The following is a 19,018-nucleotide window of genomic DNA, read 5'->3' on the forward strand; positions in this document are numbered from 1 at the left end:
TGATGCATCCAGTTTGCAGTTATATATTGAGCATATAGAGGTTATAGCTATTTCAAAAGCTGTTTACTGAGCCTTGTGAATGGAGACATGGGATTTTTAAAAAAAAATTCATTTTTCCTTCCATGACAGAAAAAATGGTGCCGTCTATCAATATTCTGTATAATTGGCCATATAGTGCAAATGTGGAGGAGTGGATTTGTAAATCCGAGGACACCTTTTGGTTTCTTTAGGTCATCACAAACATTATCAAAAATATGTAAACAAAAACGCTTGTTCAGACAATTCAATTAAACCCAGTGGCGGCTCGTCGGGGGAGGCAGGGGAGGCACAGCTTCCCCATAATTTTGAGGTGAAAATGGGAAGAGGACGATTTAATGTTAATAAAATTCACAATTAATTTCAGTTCATGTCTCAGAATGTGTATTTTTTGTTTGTAATTTCACAGTTGTAATATCATAACGTGAAAGCGCCGGTTTTCTTTCGCGAATGTGTCGAATCTGCTGATGTAGTTACAACCGCTAGGTGATAGAGAAGGGTAGGGGGAGGCAGAGCGAGCGCTGAGCTCTTGTGCCTCCGTTGGTAAAAAAAAAAATTGCCAATCAGCATCGAGTGTTCACTTTCAGCACTGAGGAGTGTTGAAAAAAAAAAAATTCATTTTTCCTTCCATGACAGAAAAAATGGTGCCGTCTATCAATATTCTGTATAATTGGCCATATAGTGCAAATGTGGAGGAGTGGATTTGTAAATCCGAGGACACCTTTTGGTTTCTTTAGGTCATCACAAACATTATCAAAAAGATGTAAACAAAAACGCTTGTTCAGACAATTCAATTAAACCCAGTGGCGGCTCGTCGGGGGAGGCAGGGGAGGCACAGCTTCCCCATAATTTTGAGGTGAAAATGGGAAGAGGACGATTTAATGTTAATAAAATTCACAATTAATTTCAGTTCATGTCTCAGAATGTGTATTTTTTGTTTGTAATTTCACAGTTGTAATATCATAACGTGAAAGCGCCGGTTTTCTTTCGCGAATGTGTCGAATCTGCTGATGTAGTTACAACCGCTAGGTGATAGAGAAGGGTAGGGGGAGGCAGAGCGAGCGCTGAGCTCTTGTGCCTCCGTTGGTAAAAAAAAAAATTGCCAATCAGCATCGAGTGTTCACTTTCAGCACTGAGGAGTGTTGAGAAAAGAAACCTAGTAAGGGAGGCTAGCCTCCTTCTGATATCAACCAATCATCACAGAGACGTAAATTACATATTAGTTTGAACGTCTGCCGCTGCGCTGATAATGTACCAAGTACTTATGAGTAGCAATATTGAATATTTGATCGCCAACAGATTTACCAAGCTGTCATTCAAACAGTATATATACAAATTTAGGGAAAACAGCCTAAGATGGATATAGGGATGGATGTTTGCTTCAAGTGGTAGGCCAGGTAAGTGAAATTATATTATCTTGCTGTATGTATGTTGTTTTCTTTACATTTTCTGACTAAAAGCAACCAAAAAGCTGTTTTAAAGTGGTTAAGCAAATAATAATAATCGGCAGGGATCCCAGACCAATACAATTAGTGTGCCTCCTCTATTTTAAAACCCATGAACCGGCACTGATTAAACCACAGGTTAATGTAGTGACATCACTGTCTGACTGCATCATCAAATCAATCTGTGATGTCAGTGACGTGCAAAGCATTGTGGGTAGGCAAAAAATGTTAACAGGTAAATGTGGACTCAAAAATGTTTACACGATGTTGATTTCCCTCTCAATACCCACATACTTCAATGCATCCGCTTGACTGTACCTAAGAAACAGGAAAAATTTAATTAGATGTTTAATGTAAAATGAAATGAAACTGCATATATGTGCGTAGTTGTGATGCAATAGTATTACTGAAACCAACAAAACACACCTGTAGTCAAAAAAGAGCTCTTCTCCTCGCTGTATGGCACGCTTGGCAAAGATTCCAATGCGGTGATCACCATTAACCATGACAACTGTAATAATAGCCAACACCAAACCAACGCGCTTAATAGCTTCAACTCAAAGTTTGTACTTTGATATTTATGTGATGAAATAAAGTACCTTTTGCGTAACAATTGGGGTTGACAGAGTGGTTGGCAAATCGTATTTTATTCCCTTTACGAGTGGCATCCACTACAAAGTCTGGAGTGAAATAAAACACTATTTTAAAAACACCAAATTGACATCTAAAAGACAACAATAATATAATATAATAACATGAGTGAAGCCAATACCATTGTTCAAGTTGAACAGAAAACTGGACATGTACTTGTCATAGATTCTGCCCCTCCTGTCTGCTTCATCCTGGGAAATAAGCTACACACACACACACACACACACACACACACAAACAAACACAATGCATCAATCAGATCACTAAGAATACAACTTTCAGAAAAATTACATCTAGTGCTCTTCATTTGGGGTGTGTGTGTGATTTCCACACACCTCTCCACAGTACTCAGAGATGAACTCGTTCTTCTGGACTGGCTCTTTGATAAATGTACCCCACCCTGCAACATCAGATGGGGCCAGGAGCAGATGCTGGCAAACAGGTTAAATCACATGTATATCACTAAAGCATCTTCTGTATCTATTATTTCCCTTTAATTATCTGCATGTTGGCATACAATATTGGATAAATACTAGATAGACATATACAGAATGGTAGAACAATAGAATGATAGAACGATAGATAGAACGATTTATCTTTTACAGTGGCACTAGAATGTTCTTCATACCTTCTTGAGTCCTCTCTGAATGCTGCAGTTCTTACAGGAGACCTGTTTGCTGTCCCAGTGGTCTGCGGCCCCACAGGTCATGCAGAGGTCAGGGTCACACTCCCGCACTGCCAGGTAACACGGACATTGCTTGGTGTTACACTGAGTCTTGCAGCGACAGCCAGGAAACCGATTCTGACCTAGAACAAAAACCCAGAGCAGAACAGAAGTGTGTAATTTCTTCACTGCACAACTAGTGGTCTGATCTTGTTTTGTTGGTGCCCTCTAGTGGTGTAAAGATATGGAAACAGGAGCAAATATAAAAAATATAAAAAAGAAAGGTTTATTTTACTTATTTTTAAATGTTCTTAAATAAAAAGTTGTTGTTTTCCCCCTTTATTTTAGAACAGTGTAATACTGCATACTTGAATTTGAATATATTTCATGTGTTTGCACTTGTGTTGAACTCACACTCCCGATCGCACTGGCAGAATTTCTCACAAAAGTTTTGTGTCATCACACACGAGCAGGAGCTATCACACGGGTGCTCAGGGTGGTCACACGGCTGATAATTGTACACTTGATTGGATGAGTTGTCTGCAAGACAAATAGGAAGGGAAATAAAAACAACTAATTTTGAACAAAGACTTTCCAGTATGGTTCCAGCCATTTTTGATTACTACATAAATATTTTTTTAATTACTTTTTAGAAACTGCACTCGTAAAGAGCAGTTATGTTAACATTTTACAACAAGGTTTGATCACCATGTATTATGAACAAACACCAATTACCTATCATCAACATAGTGTAGATTAATAAATGAGTCCTACTGCATTAACAGTTAAAAAAATGAACCTTATTGTAAAGTGTTACTGCAATTTAAATATTTAATCATTATATATAATTGAAATTAAATATTTTAGAACTGAATTATACTGATTAGAATTACTTTGACAATAAATAGGCCTTTTGCAATAATAAAAAAAAAACTTAGTCTTACCTTTCTTCAGCTGTATCTTTGCCCATAATCTATCAAACAAACAGAAACATAATTGAGCTCTAATGTTAGTAATTTGCTGCCTGTGTAAAATCCAGCTTATTACAGCCTGAATCTAACTGCCAGGTAAGGGTGTGTTAACATCTTGCCTGTGCTTTCGTTTTTTCTTCTGAGGTGAGATTCCACCATCCTCCAACGGAACACGGTGAATCAGCATCTCTTTCACTGCAAACTTGTATACCTGACACAAATTCATACATCAACCACATGAGGCAGAGCACTGCAACATGTTACACTCTCTCTCACACACACACACACTGCATCACAATCCCATGAACACTTAATGGGCGTTAGTCAGAACTTTGAAACCCAACCGAGATGTAACCGCTCATTATCATGTTGATCTTTGCCATATGAGCTCTCACACACACTAACACGCACATACACACACAAACACACAATCAAAACACTCTTCTAGAAAAAGATTTGGACCATTTCCTAAATGAAAGAAAAACATGATTTGAGGTAATCACATTTCCAGTTATGCAAACCACAGTCTTTCTGGGAAAAAAACCCACAGGCACATATGCACACAGTCGTACATTTGAATACACACATTTTGTTGTCTCTGCTTTTGAGTAAATACTGTAGAACTTTCCGCACATTTCATACATTTTAATTCACTTTAGATCTGCATTAATAAACTCCTTTACCAAAGAGTTACCAAAGAATACAAATAAGCAAAAGACACATATATGAGCTGTTCATTGTCATTTGTGTGCTTACCTCTCTACATGTCTTGGTACCAATGAGCCGTGCAATAGAGCAGAAGTTGTTGTAATATGTGCCGTGCAGGACTCTGAACAGAGACTCCTCTGCTCCGCTCCACTGAGGCGGCGAATCGGACTCCTCTGCTCCTTCCTCCCCTGGTCTCATTTTGGCGGGACTAGGACACCGAGAGTTACCCTCTGACACACATGAACACAGATAAATGTCAGGTTTTCATCCCAACACACTTTACTAAATTAAATCAGAACTGAAGAGCGGCAGCTGATATTTGATATTAAATTATTACATTTCAAGTCCATACTATTTTGTCTAAATTCCCTACTGTTAAACGTTTAGGGTCAGTAAGATTTTTAAGGAAAATTATTATTTTATTCAGCAAGGATGCATTCAATTGATCAAAAGTGACAGTAAAGACATTTATCGTGTTCAGCTGATGACCAGGTGGTGTACCTGTAATGGTACTGATACATTGTATATGAGTTTGCAATGAGGTTGTAAGGCATTCTGAGTGGTTGTTAGTACATTGCTATGTGGTTACTAGGGTGTTTTGGTGGTTGCTAGAATGTGATGATTTTAGCCTACCTCCAAAATCTCTATTATACTCTCTTGATATGGCTTGGAATTGTTTTTCCTGTTTTATCATCCGACAGGTGAAAATAATCATTATTATCTTAGCAAGCACCACTAATAATGTTCCTGTGTTTCTACAAACATTTTCAGCGATGTCTCTGTTGCAATTTAGACAAACAACTCACCATGGGACAAGAGTTATTTTTGGCAAGCGAAGGTTTGGCTGTTTCATCTGTGTTATTTTGGTCTGGATGAACTGTCAACTCTTTATTTGCTGTACATTAAGGTGTGGTGTACCTGAAGAGCTGGTGGTCTCATGGTCACTGTCTCCTTCTTTTCCCTCTTCACCGGAGCCTGAGGGGGTGGGGCCACATGAACTTGAGGGGCGGGGCTGTCGTCGTCGACGCCGGGGCCTTTGAGACCTCTGCATGTTTTGATCAGCAAACTCTTTTGCCCCTTTCTGTGACCAAAGAATGAATACAGAGAAATATAAATATTCCATTCTAATTGAATAAAATTATGCATTTACAGCAAAGAAGAAATGGTAACAGTTTAGTACAGGGACCAATTCTCACATTAACTAGTTGCTTATTAGCATGCCTATTATTGGCTGTTTATTAGAACTTATAAAGCTTTTATTCTACATGACCATATTCTACATCCCTAATCCTACCCAATACCTAAACTTAACAACTACCTTACTATTAAAAAGCAGCAAATTAGGAGTTTATTGAGGAAAAAGTCATCGTTAATGGTTCGTTTATAGCGAGAATTGGACCTTAAAATAAAGTGCGACCGTAGAAACACTTATGAAATTGTTATGTACTTAGAAAGCTGTACCTGCAGCAGAAAGCAGTCCAGTCCACAGGGCTCCGTCTCCATTCGGATCTCTTTATTCTTCCTCTTATATACATTAGGAGATGCATGGAAAGCTGAGCACAAACAACATTAACTTTTTATTTACATCCATTTTGGATGATTCAATCACAAGTGATCCCTGGTCAGTGCTAAATATAGCATAATTAGAATTATACTAAATATAATATAATACACAGCTGACCGCCTGCCAGTAGATCATTTCAGACAAACTTTATTGCCAGGTTTAAACAGGGCTTGATGTACTGATGAAGATTGTACAATATGGTATCATTACTGAAAAGTATTGCATTGTACATAATTCAGGAACACGCACTGAAGGACAGATTGCAGTATCACTCTCTCCATTTACATAAACACAAAAAGGCAGAAGACTAGAGAAGGACATTATAATATCTTACGGTGCAAGAAGCAGTCGTATTTAAAGCAGCGGCGACAGAAAAGTGTGTGAAATGAGTGTAGACTTTGCTCTCTCTGAACAGATTTGGCAAAGGGGCCATCCATGTTGGGCGTGCAGAGAGGAGGCAACTTCACAGGGCTGGGTGGCTCCAGGAGATCCTTATACCTGCAAGAGAGAGAGAAAAATACAGCTACATTATTATTTGTAATAGCAAAACAAACTGAATTGAAACTACAGTAAAACGTTTGGGGTTGAAACAAGTCTCTTATGCTCACCAAGACTGCATTTATTTGGTCAAAAATACAGTAAAAACTGTAATATTGTGAAATATTATTACAATTTGAAATAACTGTTTTCTATTTTAATATAATTGTAAAACGTAATTTATTTCTGTGATGCAAAGCTGAATTTTCAGCAGTCATTACTCCAGTCTTCAGTGTCACATGATCCTTCAGATATCATCCTAATATGCTGATTAAGAAATACTTATCATTATCAAGGTTTAAAAAACATTTGTGCTGCTTTATATTTTTTGTGGAAACCATGATACATTTTTTTTCTGAATTATTTGAGGAAAGAAACCGAAAGAAACAGAATTTATTTGGAATAGAAATCTCTTGTAACATTCGTAATGGGGTTACTGTCACTGTTTTAATTTCTTTCAAAAAAAATCTGACCCCAAACTTTAAACAGTGCAATTTTGCCATTATTTACTCATCCTCATGGTGTTCAAAAACCATATTAACAGCTGTAGTCACAATGAGCTGTTGTGCTGTGTGTATTTAAGTATTATTTCTCCATATTTTTGGTCCAAAAAAAAAGTTTGGGCTTAGTAAAATGATGACAGAATGTTCTGTTTTGGATGAACCTACCCGTTTAAAGTGCTGAATTTGTTTTACACACATAACAGGCCATTAAATATGACTCTCACAAATTTCCCCCAGCCAGCGGAAAGAAATAAAATGAGCACAGCTGGTGGAATGAACAATAATGACATGAAACGGTAAACACTGTGACGGGATTTTGTTTCCACTGCTGCGGGGGCTGCACAGCCAGCTGACAGCAGAGCCCGAGGAGCTTCCCATGAACCTTCACTTACCACAGTTTTACTGAACTGGAAATGACTAAAGCAAGCTAATCTGTTTAACCGAACAATGGAGGACGGGCGTGTACAGAAAAAAACGTTTGAAAATAGCTGTGATTAAAATACACACTTCACATTTATATATACTAAAGTTTCGGATATTGTCGGATATTGACAGATGGTGTTGGATCAGCCTAGCTATTAGTGTACACCAAGGGTAGGCAAGTTTGGTCCTAGAGAGCCACAGTCCTGCAGAGTTCAGCTCCAACCCTAATCAAACACACCTGAATAAGCTAATCAATGTCTTCAGGATTACTAAGGCTATAGGCAGGTGAGTTTTGTTTTCAGGGTTGGAGCTGAACTCTGCAGGACTGCAGCTCTCTAGGACCGAACTTGCCTACCCCTGGTGTACACAATCTAAATGGTGTGCATTTGGGAGAAGCCAGTTTGAATCTGGACTGCCTAATGTCCTGACCATATTCATTTCTAAAAATGAAGGTTAAAAAAATGAACAGGGTGGCCTACCTGTCCTTCAGCTCCTCCATGGTGCCTTTGTATGGAAACATGGATGCAATAGCTGTGAAAATCTTGTCGTGAGGAATCTTCTTATTGGGGGAGAGCTCTCTTCCTAGCGAGGGAAAAGCAAGACTAAAATCAGAATTTTCATGAATTTGACTTAAAACAAAAGTAGAATAGTGCATGGGCTTATGTACAGTATATGTGCATGTGTATGGGTCAGGGTGTACCGTAACTCACTGTCCTAAAACAAACAGAATGAACAAACAGATTTGTCCAGCCTTTACTGGGAATAGAGGTGACGCTCAGAGCAAACAATTGCACATAGACACAGAGGCTGATCTGATGGGTAACACAAGTGAGCTCTAGTCTATTTGTTGCTCAACCAGTGACACCACCGATTGCCTATTAAAAGCCCTAATTCTATGTTAATTGACACAACATATGGTAATAAACATTTTATTTAATTAAATGTCCTATTTTTTTTTTTTTATAATACAAAGGCATCAATACATTTTTGGTCCGTAAACCTGTTTCCTTTAAAAGTTAATAAAATTGAATAATCTAATTAAACAGATAATGATTTTTGAATGTATCATATATTTTTACATGTAATTTTATTGTGATGATTATTCCATTATTTTGATTCTGTTCAAAACCAACTCACCTTCACCAGTGCTCCTCCTCTTCCTCTTGAAGAAGCCCACTTTTGACTCTTCTGGTCCTTCAGCTGTAGTTTTCTGCATCCCTTTCTCATCCTCCTCCTCCTTATTCTCGGTTATCTCTGAGGGCTCTTCCTCCTCCTCTTCCTCCGGGTCTGAGTATTGGCTCAGTGCCTCCACCAGCTCTTTAAAGATCTCATCATTTATGAAGCTTCCTTCTGTTATCAGGGTACAAGATACTTACATACAACACACTGCCTGTCTAACATTCACACGCATGTGATATACTGATTAGCATGTAAACTTCTGTTCAAAAGTTTGGGGTCAGTACTATTTTTTTTTTTAAAGAAATGAATACTTTCAATCAGCAAGGATGCATTAAAGTGACCAAAAATGACAGTAAAGACATTTGTAATGTTACAATTTCTATTTCAAATAAATGCTGTTCTTTTGAAACTGCTACAGAATCTTGAAAAAAATGTTTCACAGTTTCCTCAAAAATATTAAGCAGCATGTTTTCAACATTGATAATAGTAAGAAATGTTTCTTGAGCAGCAAATCAGCATATTAGACAAATTTCTGAAGGATCATGTGACACTGAAGACTGGAGTAATGACTGATGAAAATTCAGCTTTGCCATCAAAGGAATAAATGACATTTTAAAATATATTCAAATAAAAAAAAGTTACTTTAAATTATAATATTTCACATTATTACTATTTTATTGTATTTTTCATTAAAAATGCATCCTTGAACATAAGAAACTTACAAAAATGATTTAAAAAATGCCTTTAAAACATTCAGGGCTTTCCAGAAAAGATTCATCTCAGGTCTAGCGACACCTCTGGTCATGTGTATAAATACATATTATGATGCTCACCTCTGTCTCCATGCACCCCATCATAATTGTCAATAAGCTCTTCCAGGAAAGCTTCATCCTGTTCCAACACCTCGTCTCCCATGTAGGGGATATTATGCAGAAATGTCTCATCTTCCACCTCAGAAAAAAAAGAGGGAGGAAAGACATTTATTTGTGATTTTATTGATTTATATAAAAACATGTTCCAAATATATTCATGGATCAGTGAGGTTCTTCTAATGAGAGATAAATGCACACTGATATTGTAAATGTGTGTTGTGGGTGGGAGTTTTTGTGTATGCCTATATTTGTGCCTATAAGTGAGTGTAGGCGTTTAAAGACGCACATCCTCCTCTACCTGAGAGATGATTTCAAAAAACACTGCTTAGAGCTGTCAGAACATGTGAATGCGCTGCTGCAAGGTGACCTACTTTTAAAATGACCAGTGTCATAAAACGATGCTTTTCTTCTATTTTCATCTCTCTCCTTATTTTTCTGCAGAAGCAGGCTTCTAATGGTGATCATGATTGAGTGAATTTTATGTGTTACTGTGTGTGCGCTTATTGTCCACATCCAGTACCATGAAGTTCTGCTGCAAAGGGGACCAGGAGTACATGAATGGTATCCCAGCAACAGTTGTCAAGGGACGCATGGCAACTGCCTGGTTCGGAAAAGATGGAAAGCCAGACTCTACCATGCACAACTGTGATTGGACAAGAAAGGGAAGACAGGAAAACAGAAGACAAGTCAAAGTATCACTAAGAACTATTAGAGGACCGTTAAATATTAATTAGCCAATGTAATTTGAATAATTTTACATTAGTTGTATTTTAATACATTTTCCCCAAAGTTTACTCATAGATTACTGAATATAAATCTAAATAAAAAAAATAATTGTCATGTATTATTAAAGGAAAAATTCACCCAAAATTAAAATACTGACATCATTTAAATTGTTCCAAACCTTTATGACTTTCCTTCTTCTAGGAAAAAGGAGAAATTTCAAGAATTAAACTGGTAACTCCTTTCCATGCATTTTACAATAAATATTAACTGAGGCTTTTCGAGCTTCAGAAAGGATGAAAAAAGCATCATGAAAGTAGTCCATACAATGCATGCACTGTATTCCAATCCTGAATTTCCTGAAGCCACAAGATACTTGTAAATCGTTTGAGTCAAGTTTTGTGAACTGGATCAAATGATTTGTTCAAAAGATTTGCAAATCAGTCACCAAAGCTTCTCTCATGAACATGGAAATGTGGGCGAGAATAATGACTTATTTTATAATTTTGTCTGTTAATCACTTAAATCTTGTATGGCTTCAAAAGGAACATAGTGCACTAATTGTACAGATCATTTTATGATATTTGTTGATGTTTTTGTTTCCTTTTCGAAGTTCGTAAGCTTCAATCATGCTTAATTGTAAAAAAAGACAAAAAAAAAAAACAGTGAATAGTATTTAATATGTCTCCTTTGTTTTACAAAGAAAAAAAGTATTACTGGAACAACATGAGAGTAAAAAATAATGAAATAATTTAATTCCCCACCAAATCAGTGACCGAAACATCATTAGATCAAGAAGAATTGAAATGGGACCAAATGTGTGCAAAGGGAAATTACACTTGTGACCAAAATCATAACCCACTAATCAAAATATTTGGTTTGGTTTTATCTAAAGAACATCAAGTGTGGTATTGTTTTCCGGTGCTGTTGCATGAAGGATCCAGCTGTGCGGGTATGTTGAGCAGTCTCTGTATTCCACAGAGAGCTAAGCTCTGCTGTGCCCGCTGGCTGCTTTTATTGTGGGTATCACAGGAGTTTTAGATACTGAGCTCTGGCTTGGCAAACATACAAATACATTTTTGGCAACAGAGCAATTTAATGAAGAGGGGAAAAAACACTTTGCTGCATTTTACTGGCCTGCTGGTAATATTTGCCCTGACTAATTAATTAAGAGGTTAACTGTACCACAGTCAGTTCGTTAATAACATCATTAGATTGATCTAAACACTTGTCAGGTAGGATATGATAAAGTAGGTTCTGCAGGAAATGGAAGGCGAACTGTGGCACCTGATCTTGAGTCATTACTGGCATTTTGTTAGAATAAATTATGTTTGGAAAATGGCAAGGCAAAGCTCACTATGTATTGATTCGGCTCATAAATCATCTGGGGGGACAGTCTTGTGCTGAATTAACAGGGGCAATTCACAGTAAAGCTATCTAGATGCAAGATGATTAACACTGGTTAGTGGTAGTCAAGGCCCCCGGCTGTGTCATTCTTGCCTTTTTGCTGGATAGAGAGCCACTGGTTGTGGACCGGGGAATAGACTGGATTCGGAGCTTGGACCATTCCTCATTCAGCAGCTCAGTTCTTCCTTCAATCCTGCGGCGATTTGATTGGAAAAGAGCCTGTGAAAAACACACAGCTTAATAGTTAAAAACACTGAATTATATTAATTGAAAGCTAAGATACATGCAATTAGAATGGAACAGAAAACAAATCAAGGAAAATAAAAGAAAGCAGAATGATGACAAAAATGTTTAAGAAATAGACAACCATTCAGACGTTTGGGGTTGGTAAGATTTTTTTTTTTTTTTTTTTTTAAAGAAGTCAGCAGCATTTATTTAATAAAAAATACAGTAAAATAGTAATATTGTGAAATATTATTACATCTTTAAAAAAATTAATTATATTTTAATACATTTTAAAATAAATTTTAGAAGTCATTTATTCCTGTGATGCAAAGCTGAATTTTCAGCATCATTACTCCAGTCTTCAGTTTCACATGATTCAGATATCATTATAATATGCTGATTTGCTGCTCAAAATTTTTTTTTTATTATTGTCGTTATTTTTGGGATATATTTTATAAGTTGATTTTTAGGATCCCTTGATGAATAGAAAGTTCATAGAACAGCATTTATTTGAAACTGAAATCTTTGATCAATACATACTTGCTGAATAAAATTATTAATTGCTAAAAAAATCTTACTGACCCCAAACTTTTTAATGACAGTGTGTGTATATATATAAATAAATCTAAATCCAGTGTTGGGGAAAGTTACTTTTAAAAGTAATGCATTACAATATTGCGTTACTCCATAAAAAAGTAACTAATTATGCTACTTAGTTACTTTTTATGGAAATTAATGCGTTATGTTACTTTTGCGTTACTTTTTAAATCTGGACAGGGCTTGCTTGTTTGTTTTTAAAATAAAAAAGTTATATTTTTGGCAAATATAAAAGCCTTTTCACACCAAAAGTGAAATGAATAAGCCTCAGTCTGAAGGGAAAGTACATTTACGTCCGTACAGTAGAATGCAGAAGAAGAAATTTCAACACACTTCAGCAATAAACAAAGATACACAAATGTTTGTCTAGAGTAATTTTTGTTTATTAGTATGGTTGAACTGGATCATCGAAGGTCAGAAGCAAAGACATTGGTTAATAGAATGAGATTAAATACATAAAGGATATTTGTGTTGTTTAACATTTAATTATTGCAGGTTTGCATCATATTCTGAGTTGCATTATTTTTATTCATTTTGAGGAATACTGAATCTGTTTTTTGTTTTGTTTTTTGTGAGTGAGATGAAATAATGCATATTCATATTTGTTTTAGAACTACAATAACATCTGATTTCTCTCAACATGGGGACAGGAGACTTGTCAGTCAATAAATAGAAAAAAAAGTAACAAAAAGAAATACAGTATAAGTTAAATTGAAAGTGTAAAGGAAAGAAAAGTAAAACAATACTGCAAAAGACCGTCTACCTTGACCTCCTCAGCTTTGCGGAAGCGTTTCAACTGTCTTAACCTCATGTACTCAGACTTGACTCTCTTCTTCCATTCCAGCAGACTGCGGGGGGGCTTTGCAGTGCAGGACCGGGGACCTGACAACTCCTCCATCATCAGCCTCACCTGGCTACAACGCACAGGAGCAATAGTTATACATGGGACAAATGCACATCCAGCTGAGCTGAGCTCACATTCAAACAACATTGGAACAAACACTAAGTTTAAGGATTCTATGAAACTTACAACAAAGTTATGATGTAAAATTAAATATTTCAGACTGTTTTTAAAAAATTCAAAAAGTCTTATGTATGCATGATGTTTAAATTATTATATCTAATATAATATATATATTACACATAGTAATTGTTATATATAAATATAATATGGTGCATAAATAATAATCTGTATTGATAGTTATTCTTGTGAATTCATAGATTCACCTTCATGAGAAACATATTCTCTGGGATGTGATAAAAAGCACCTTCCATAAGGGTTCCCATCAGACGTGACTCATTCTCTTTCACTCACTCACACAGGTTTGTTTTTATGGTTTATGGGGACTCTCCATAGGCATAATGGTTTTTATACTGTACAGACCGTATATTCTATTGCCCTACACCAACCCTACCCCTCACAGGAAACTTTCTGCATTTTTAGATTTTCAAAAAAACTCATTCTGAATTATTTATAAGCCTTTTGAATTACGGGGACACTGAAAATGTCCTCATAAATCACCTTCTCGTTGTAATACCTATGTCATACCCATGTTATTATACAAATTTGTGTCCTCATAAACCACATAAACGTGCACACACACACACACACACACACACGGGACCTATCAATTGCATGACTCAAACTTTATCATTCAGTAGTGACTCCATATAGGACTCACTCACTGCCCCCTGCAGTACACAAAACACAACTAACATTCCGCATCACACACCTATTAAAGGTCTCCAATTCAGATTAGTGCTTCAGATGAACGAAACACGCCGGAAACCACTTAACGGAAAAGAAAACGACAAAGAGGGAACGCGCTAGCTGCCACAGAGCAAAACTGGCAGAGCAAATCGCATCCAAGTGACACGGTGTGCTCGGAAAAACACGCGCTCCTGACGAGCACACATTGGAAGTGGGCGTGTCTCTCTCGCGAGCCCATATCGCCACGGTGCAGATAAGTGCGTAGTACACGTTTCACCATTTCATAACCCTCCAATACTGTTTTCTCGAACTTTCGAGGAACTCAAAATGAAATATTAAATGTGGTTTGGGAACGAATAGCGTAAGGCTACACGGGCCACGAATGAAAGCGTTTATAATGAAGGACGCTAAGCTTCAACAACGCCACGCGTTGAAAATACTTGCACGAGACACTAACGATACACGCCGAGACGATTTAAACATGTCGTGTCCAACATGCTCTATCTCTCTCGCACATGCGAGACAGAGCTCGCCGTCGCAGTTTGAAATACCTTAAGCGTCCCTGCTCCTTCCTTTAAATCCTCGCGAATCAGCCTCAGCTCCAAGTGCGCAGCAAAGAAGTCCGCGTGCCCAAAAACGTCCTGTAGTGAAAAACGGTGTCCTGGCTACCGACCCACTGCAGATATCGGCGCCAGAATGCTTGTGTTGACGAGCGCAGGGGATGTGAGGGTTCCTCGGTCGTCCGTAAGCATGTCGAGATTGTAGTTGTACAGTTAAGAGCTGCGCACTTGGTTGGCACGTTCAGAGCACAGGGTGACGTCTTTATTATGAACATACTCCAGCTCTCTTTGGCTGGACCACAGGCTACGAGTGCGCCGAGGAGGAAAATAATAATGCAACTCATTTTCTGAATAAGTAATAGCCTGAATGCAAACATATGCATGAGCTCAGACATTTAGTAAGCTTCGTTTAAAATTTGATTAATAACGATTATCCGTCTAATATTATTATTAATATTGAATAGTCCCATAGTAGCGTGCTTTATAATGTTCATTATAAATTAAAATGCACATTTAAAAAAGTATTTTAAATATAAACATAAAGTGCTGATGACAGAAACAGCTTGCATATAAACCTTTTGAGTAGTTTTATTTACTTTATAGCAAGATACCTAATCATATGTATTGACGTATTATGTACACGTGGATGTTAATGTATGCAGAGACTCCGCGCAAAGGGGCCTGGCTTGAAGATCCAATGCTTGTTGTTTTTCCACGGCTCGCTTGAGATCCGCAGCGCTTACGCTTAGCATGTGCTGTTTTCCTCCGGAGAGCGAGCGAGGGGCCGAGGGCAGCGTGGGGTCCGCCCGCCGCGCGACGCGGAAGGCACTGCCCTTCTCTGCACGTCACACGTGACCCAACGAGAACGCGCTTGAATGGACGCGCTCGAGAGATCGTAACGCAGTATGAATAGCAGTAAAATGCTTTATACATTTACCCGCTCCCTGGCAGCAATTAGATCAGTAATAGGCTGTTACTATTATGTGAGCCCCAATGACTGCTATTGCGACTATTATTTAAAAAGAAATAAATACAAATAAAATATAGGCATAGTAATGATGCAACTACAAATGCAATAATAATAATAATAATAATGTTATATTATGTTATATAATTTAAGAATACATCTCATAGCAAGTTTTCGACAGATGTTTTGACATTTATGAATCCACTAGATGGCGACATGTAACCATTTACACCTAGCCCTATTTTTTTTTAAAGAGACAGATCACCCAAAAGTAAAAAGTCTAACTCAAGTTGCTCCAAACTTGTTTGGCTTTCTTTCTTTCGTGAAACACATAAAATGAGGTATTATGCAGAAGGACTGTTTCAGGCCCTATTTAGTTTTAGATTTTGTTTGAAAAAATATGCAATGAAAGTGAATGGCGACTCTTCACAGGCATGTTTGGAACAACATAGAAATTTTCATTTTCATTTTTGACATAACCATCCCAGAGTATTCATTGACACTGTAGGTTCTTAAAGAAAAACAATTCAGTCGTGTTGCAAGGACATGGAAATGATATTTGGTTTGGTTTCATAGAGCAGTGGTTCCCAACCCTGGTCCTGGAGGCACCCCAACACTGCACATTTTGCATGTCTCCTTTCTCTGACACACCAATTTCAGGTCTTGAAGTCTCTACTAACGAGCTGATGACCTGAATCAGGTGTGTTTGATTAAGGAGACATGCAAAACGTGCAGTGTTGGGGTGCCTCCAGGACCAGGGTTGGGAGCCACTGTCATAGAGTAATAGCTTAAGAACTATATATGTACAGACTTAATTTTCTGTAAAGTTGCTTTGCAACAATTTGTATCGTGAAAAGTGCTATACAAATAAACTTGAATTGAATTGAATTGAATTGAATTGAATAACATTAGATTCCATACTTAATATTTTAACATAAAAAAACATAGTGTATATGTAGACCAGGTCACCAAAAATGAAAACTGCTTCATCATTTACAACGTCACTCCAAATCTAATTTTTATTCTGTGGAACATAAAAGAAGATATTATGAAAAATGTCTCAGTGTTTTTTGTCCATTCAATGGAAGTCAATGGTAACCTAAACTTTGGTTACATTCTTCATAATAACTTCTTTAGTGTTTGCAGAAAAAAGAACGAAATGCAGGTTTGAGGGTGAGTAAATGATGACATAATTTTAATGTTTGGGTGAACTATCCCTTTAACTGACAAGGAAGAAATTCTGACGTGTAAACTATTGTAATGAACGTCTTTATTTTTGTTGGATATTAATGTTTTGTTTACTGTATCTGAATTTCACCAGATTTTCTGTCTTCTGTTTTCTGATACTGACATTGTGTTGGTTTGAGATTATGCAGGCTTGGTTAAAGACTGGCCACTTGCAGGTGTTTCAGCTTCTTCTGTCTATATGTCGAGGTGGTTTTGCTCAGCACTTCAGTATGTGATAGATGGAGTGGTAACACAATTTTTCCTCACATTCTTATCCCAGTAATGGGCCCATCCTAACAGGGTTTTCTTAGGCCAGTCCAGTGTTTATCTTGGACCTCACAATAGTAGCAAACACAGGCAGAAAGATAGACATAAGAGGGAGGTCTTATCTGTGGAAAGTTTTTTATTATGTGCAGTGTAAACCCTGAATGTTGGTTTTGGCATGTCAAATGAAGATTAGTATCCGGCGGTGTGTGGGTTACTGAGGGATGATCATTTTGCTCTGAGGCACTGAGTTTAGAGGATGAAATGAATTATAGTGGGGACTGACATTTGACATGGTGTTGAACAGCTCCAGATACAGAGGCTTTAAAGCATGTAAATGCAAACATGTATATAAGCTTTAGCTTTCTGTATGAGAATAATATTTGAATATGAAAAGAATATCTTTTACATACTTCATAATATAATGTGGAATCATTACCATTAAATCCTTCTAGTTATTTTCTTTCTTCAGTGAACATGCTACACTCTTAAAAAAAAAAAAAAAAAAGATTCCAAACCGGAGTTTTCATTTCGTATAAGTATCATATGTCATCACCCCCTCCCCATCCCCAAAAAAAGACTTTCAGTAAACAGTTCTTATTCTTAAAACAACACTTTATAATTGTTTCTAATAAGAACCCGTTTCAACTAATAATCATTTGTACAATGGAAAAGTTCCATAGATTCCAGTAAAGAACTTTTATTTTAAAAAATACTTAAGTACTTAAGGTTAGTACTTAAAACTTTTATCAGAAGAAAATAACAACAAACAAACAAAGTCCAAAATAATTTAAGACCAAATTATTATTAATAGAGAGATTGACATGGAAGTTGAGTAAGATTCAGTGGCCAAACTGATAGATTCAGTAAATTCATTCTTTGTATAAGGGATTCAGATTGAACTACTGAGACTGTGATTTGTTTTGAATGATTCATTAAAAGAACTGGCTTAAAAGAGTAATTTGTTTCATGAATCAGACTATAGGTTGTGACTCACAGTTTAAAAACCACTGACCTATAATATCACATTGCATTCATGGACAATTTGAGTACATTTTCTGTTCACAAACATGAGCGGCATTTGTGTTCCTATGGAATTGTTTTTTTTGAACCACAATCACTATGTGATCATAATTATAATCAGCTTTTCTGTTGTTTATCATTGTAAAATACTGTAAAAATATGTTATTGTACTTAATGTGCCATTTGGAACTCCAATTCTGCGAAATTGAAGTGTCCCAAACTGCTAAATAAACCCTGTGTTTTCTGTCCCCCTAACTTAATCTGCTTTATAAACAGAGCAATCCAATTAAGGGTGGAAAACAAGCCTCTCCTTACTAATGTGAATCAAATGTGGAAGTAATTTGGGTCCTCAGAACTTCACCAGGCACCAGACCAAGCCCAGCTGAGTGAGAGAGGGGGAATCGCCAGATGACGTTAACTTACACATCTGTTGCTGTGAGAGAGAGTGTGTGTGTGTGTGCAGAAACTCTAAGGGAATGAAACTTTCTCGTCTTGCATCACTCCTGAACTGAAATGAGTGCACGCCAGTGGTGGTCATGGTGTACATGCGTCAATGGCAGTGGTGTAGCTCTGTGTACGTCAATAGCGAGGGGAGACACTCCTCTGTGCCAATGCTCAGGGGGTGGATTTGTCATCAGTCTTTATCTCTCTTCCTCTCTGCAGCACAGTTCGCTCTCCAAAGCACCTTGGGTAAGACCCCCTGTATGGCCAGATGAGGTTAACAGAATTCCTGCCAGAAACATTAAAAGAAACAGTCTGTT

General features: G+C 37.1%; 1 protein-coding gene across 1 annotated transcript; it reads right to left on the reverse strand.

Annotated features, from left to right (window-relative positions):
* Positions 1 to 1,534: 1,534 nt before the first annotated feature.
* Positions 1,535 to 15,063, reverse strand: ezh1 (enhancer of zeste 1 polycomb repressive complex 2 subunit). Its single transcript, XM_016279089.1, has 20 exons — positions 14,768 to 15,063; positions 13,269 to 13,419; positions 11,777 to 11,902; positions 10,074 to 10,196; positions 9,515 to 9,632; positions 8,640 to 8,852; positions 7,982 to 8,084; positions 6,374 to 6,537; positions 5,937 to 6,028; positions 5,394 to 5,556; positions 4,524 to 4,705; positions 3,887 to 3,978; positions 3,741 to 3,769; positions 3,211 to 3,336; positions 2,761 to 2,939; positions 2,468 to 2,563; positions 2,254 to 2,335; positions 2,081 to 2,161; positions 1,908 to 1,992; positions 1,535 to 1,799 (listed from the first exon to the last, which is right to left on the reverse strand). The coding sequence occupies exons 2-20, from the start codon at positions 13,404 to 13,406 to the stop codon at positions 1,739 to 1,741; spliced, it is 2,253 nt and encodes a 750-aa protein (XP_016134575.1). The 5' UTR covers positions 13,407 to 13,419; positions 14,768 to 15,063; the 3' UTR covers positions 1,535 to 1,738.
* Positions 15,064 to 19,018: the final 3,955 nt, after the last annotated feature.

The sequence above is a fragment of the Sinocyclocheilus grahami genome, unplaced genomic scaffold (genome assembly GCF_001515645.1).
Source record: "Sinocyclocheilus grahami isolate Dianchi unplaced genomic scaffold, SAMN03320097.WGS_v1.1 scaffold127.1, whole genome shotgun sequence".
NCBI classification, from domain to species: Eukaryota; Metazoa; Chordata; class Actinopteri; order Cypriniformes; family Cyprinidae; genus Sinocyclocheilus; species Sinocyclocheilus grahami.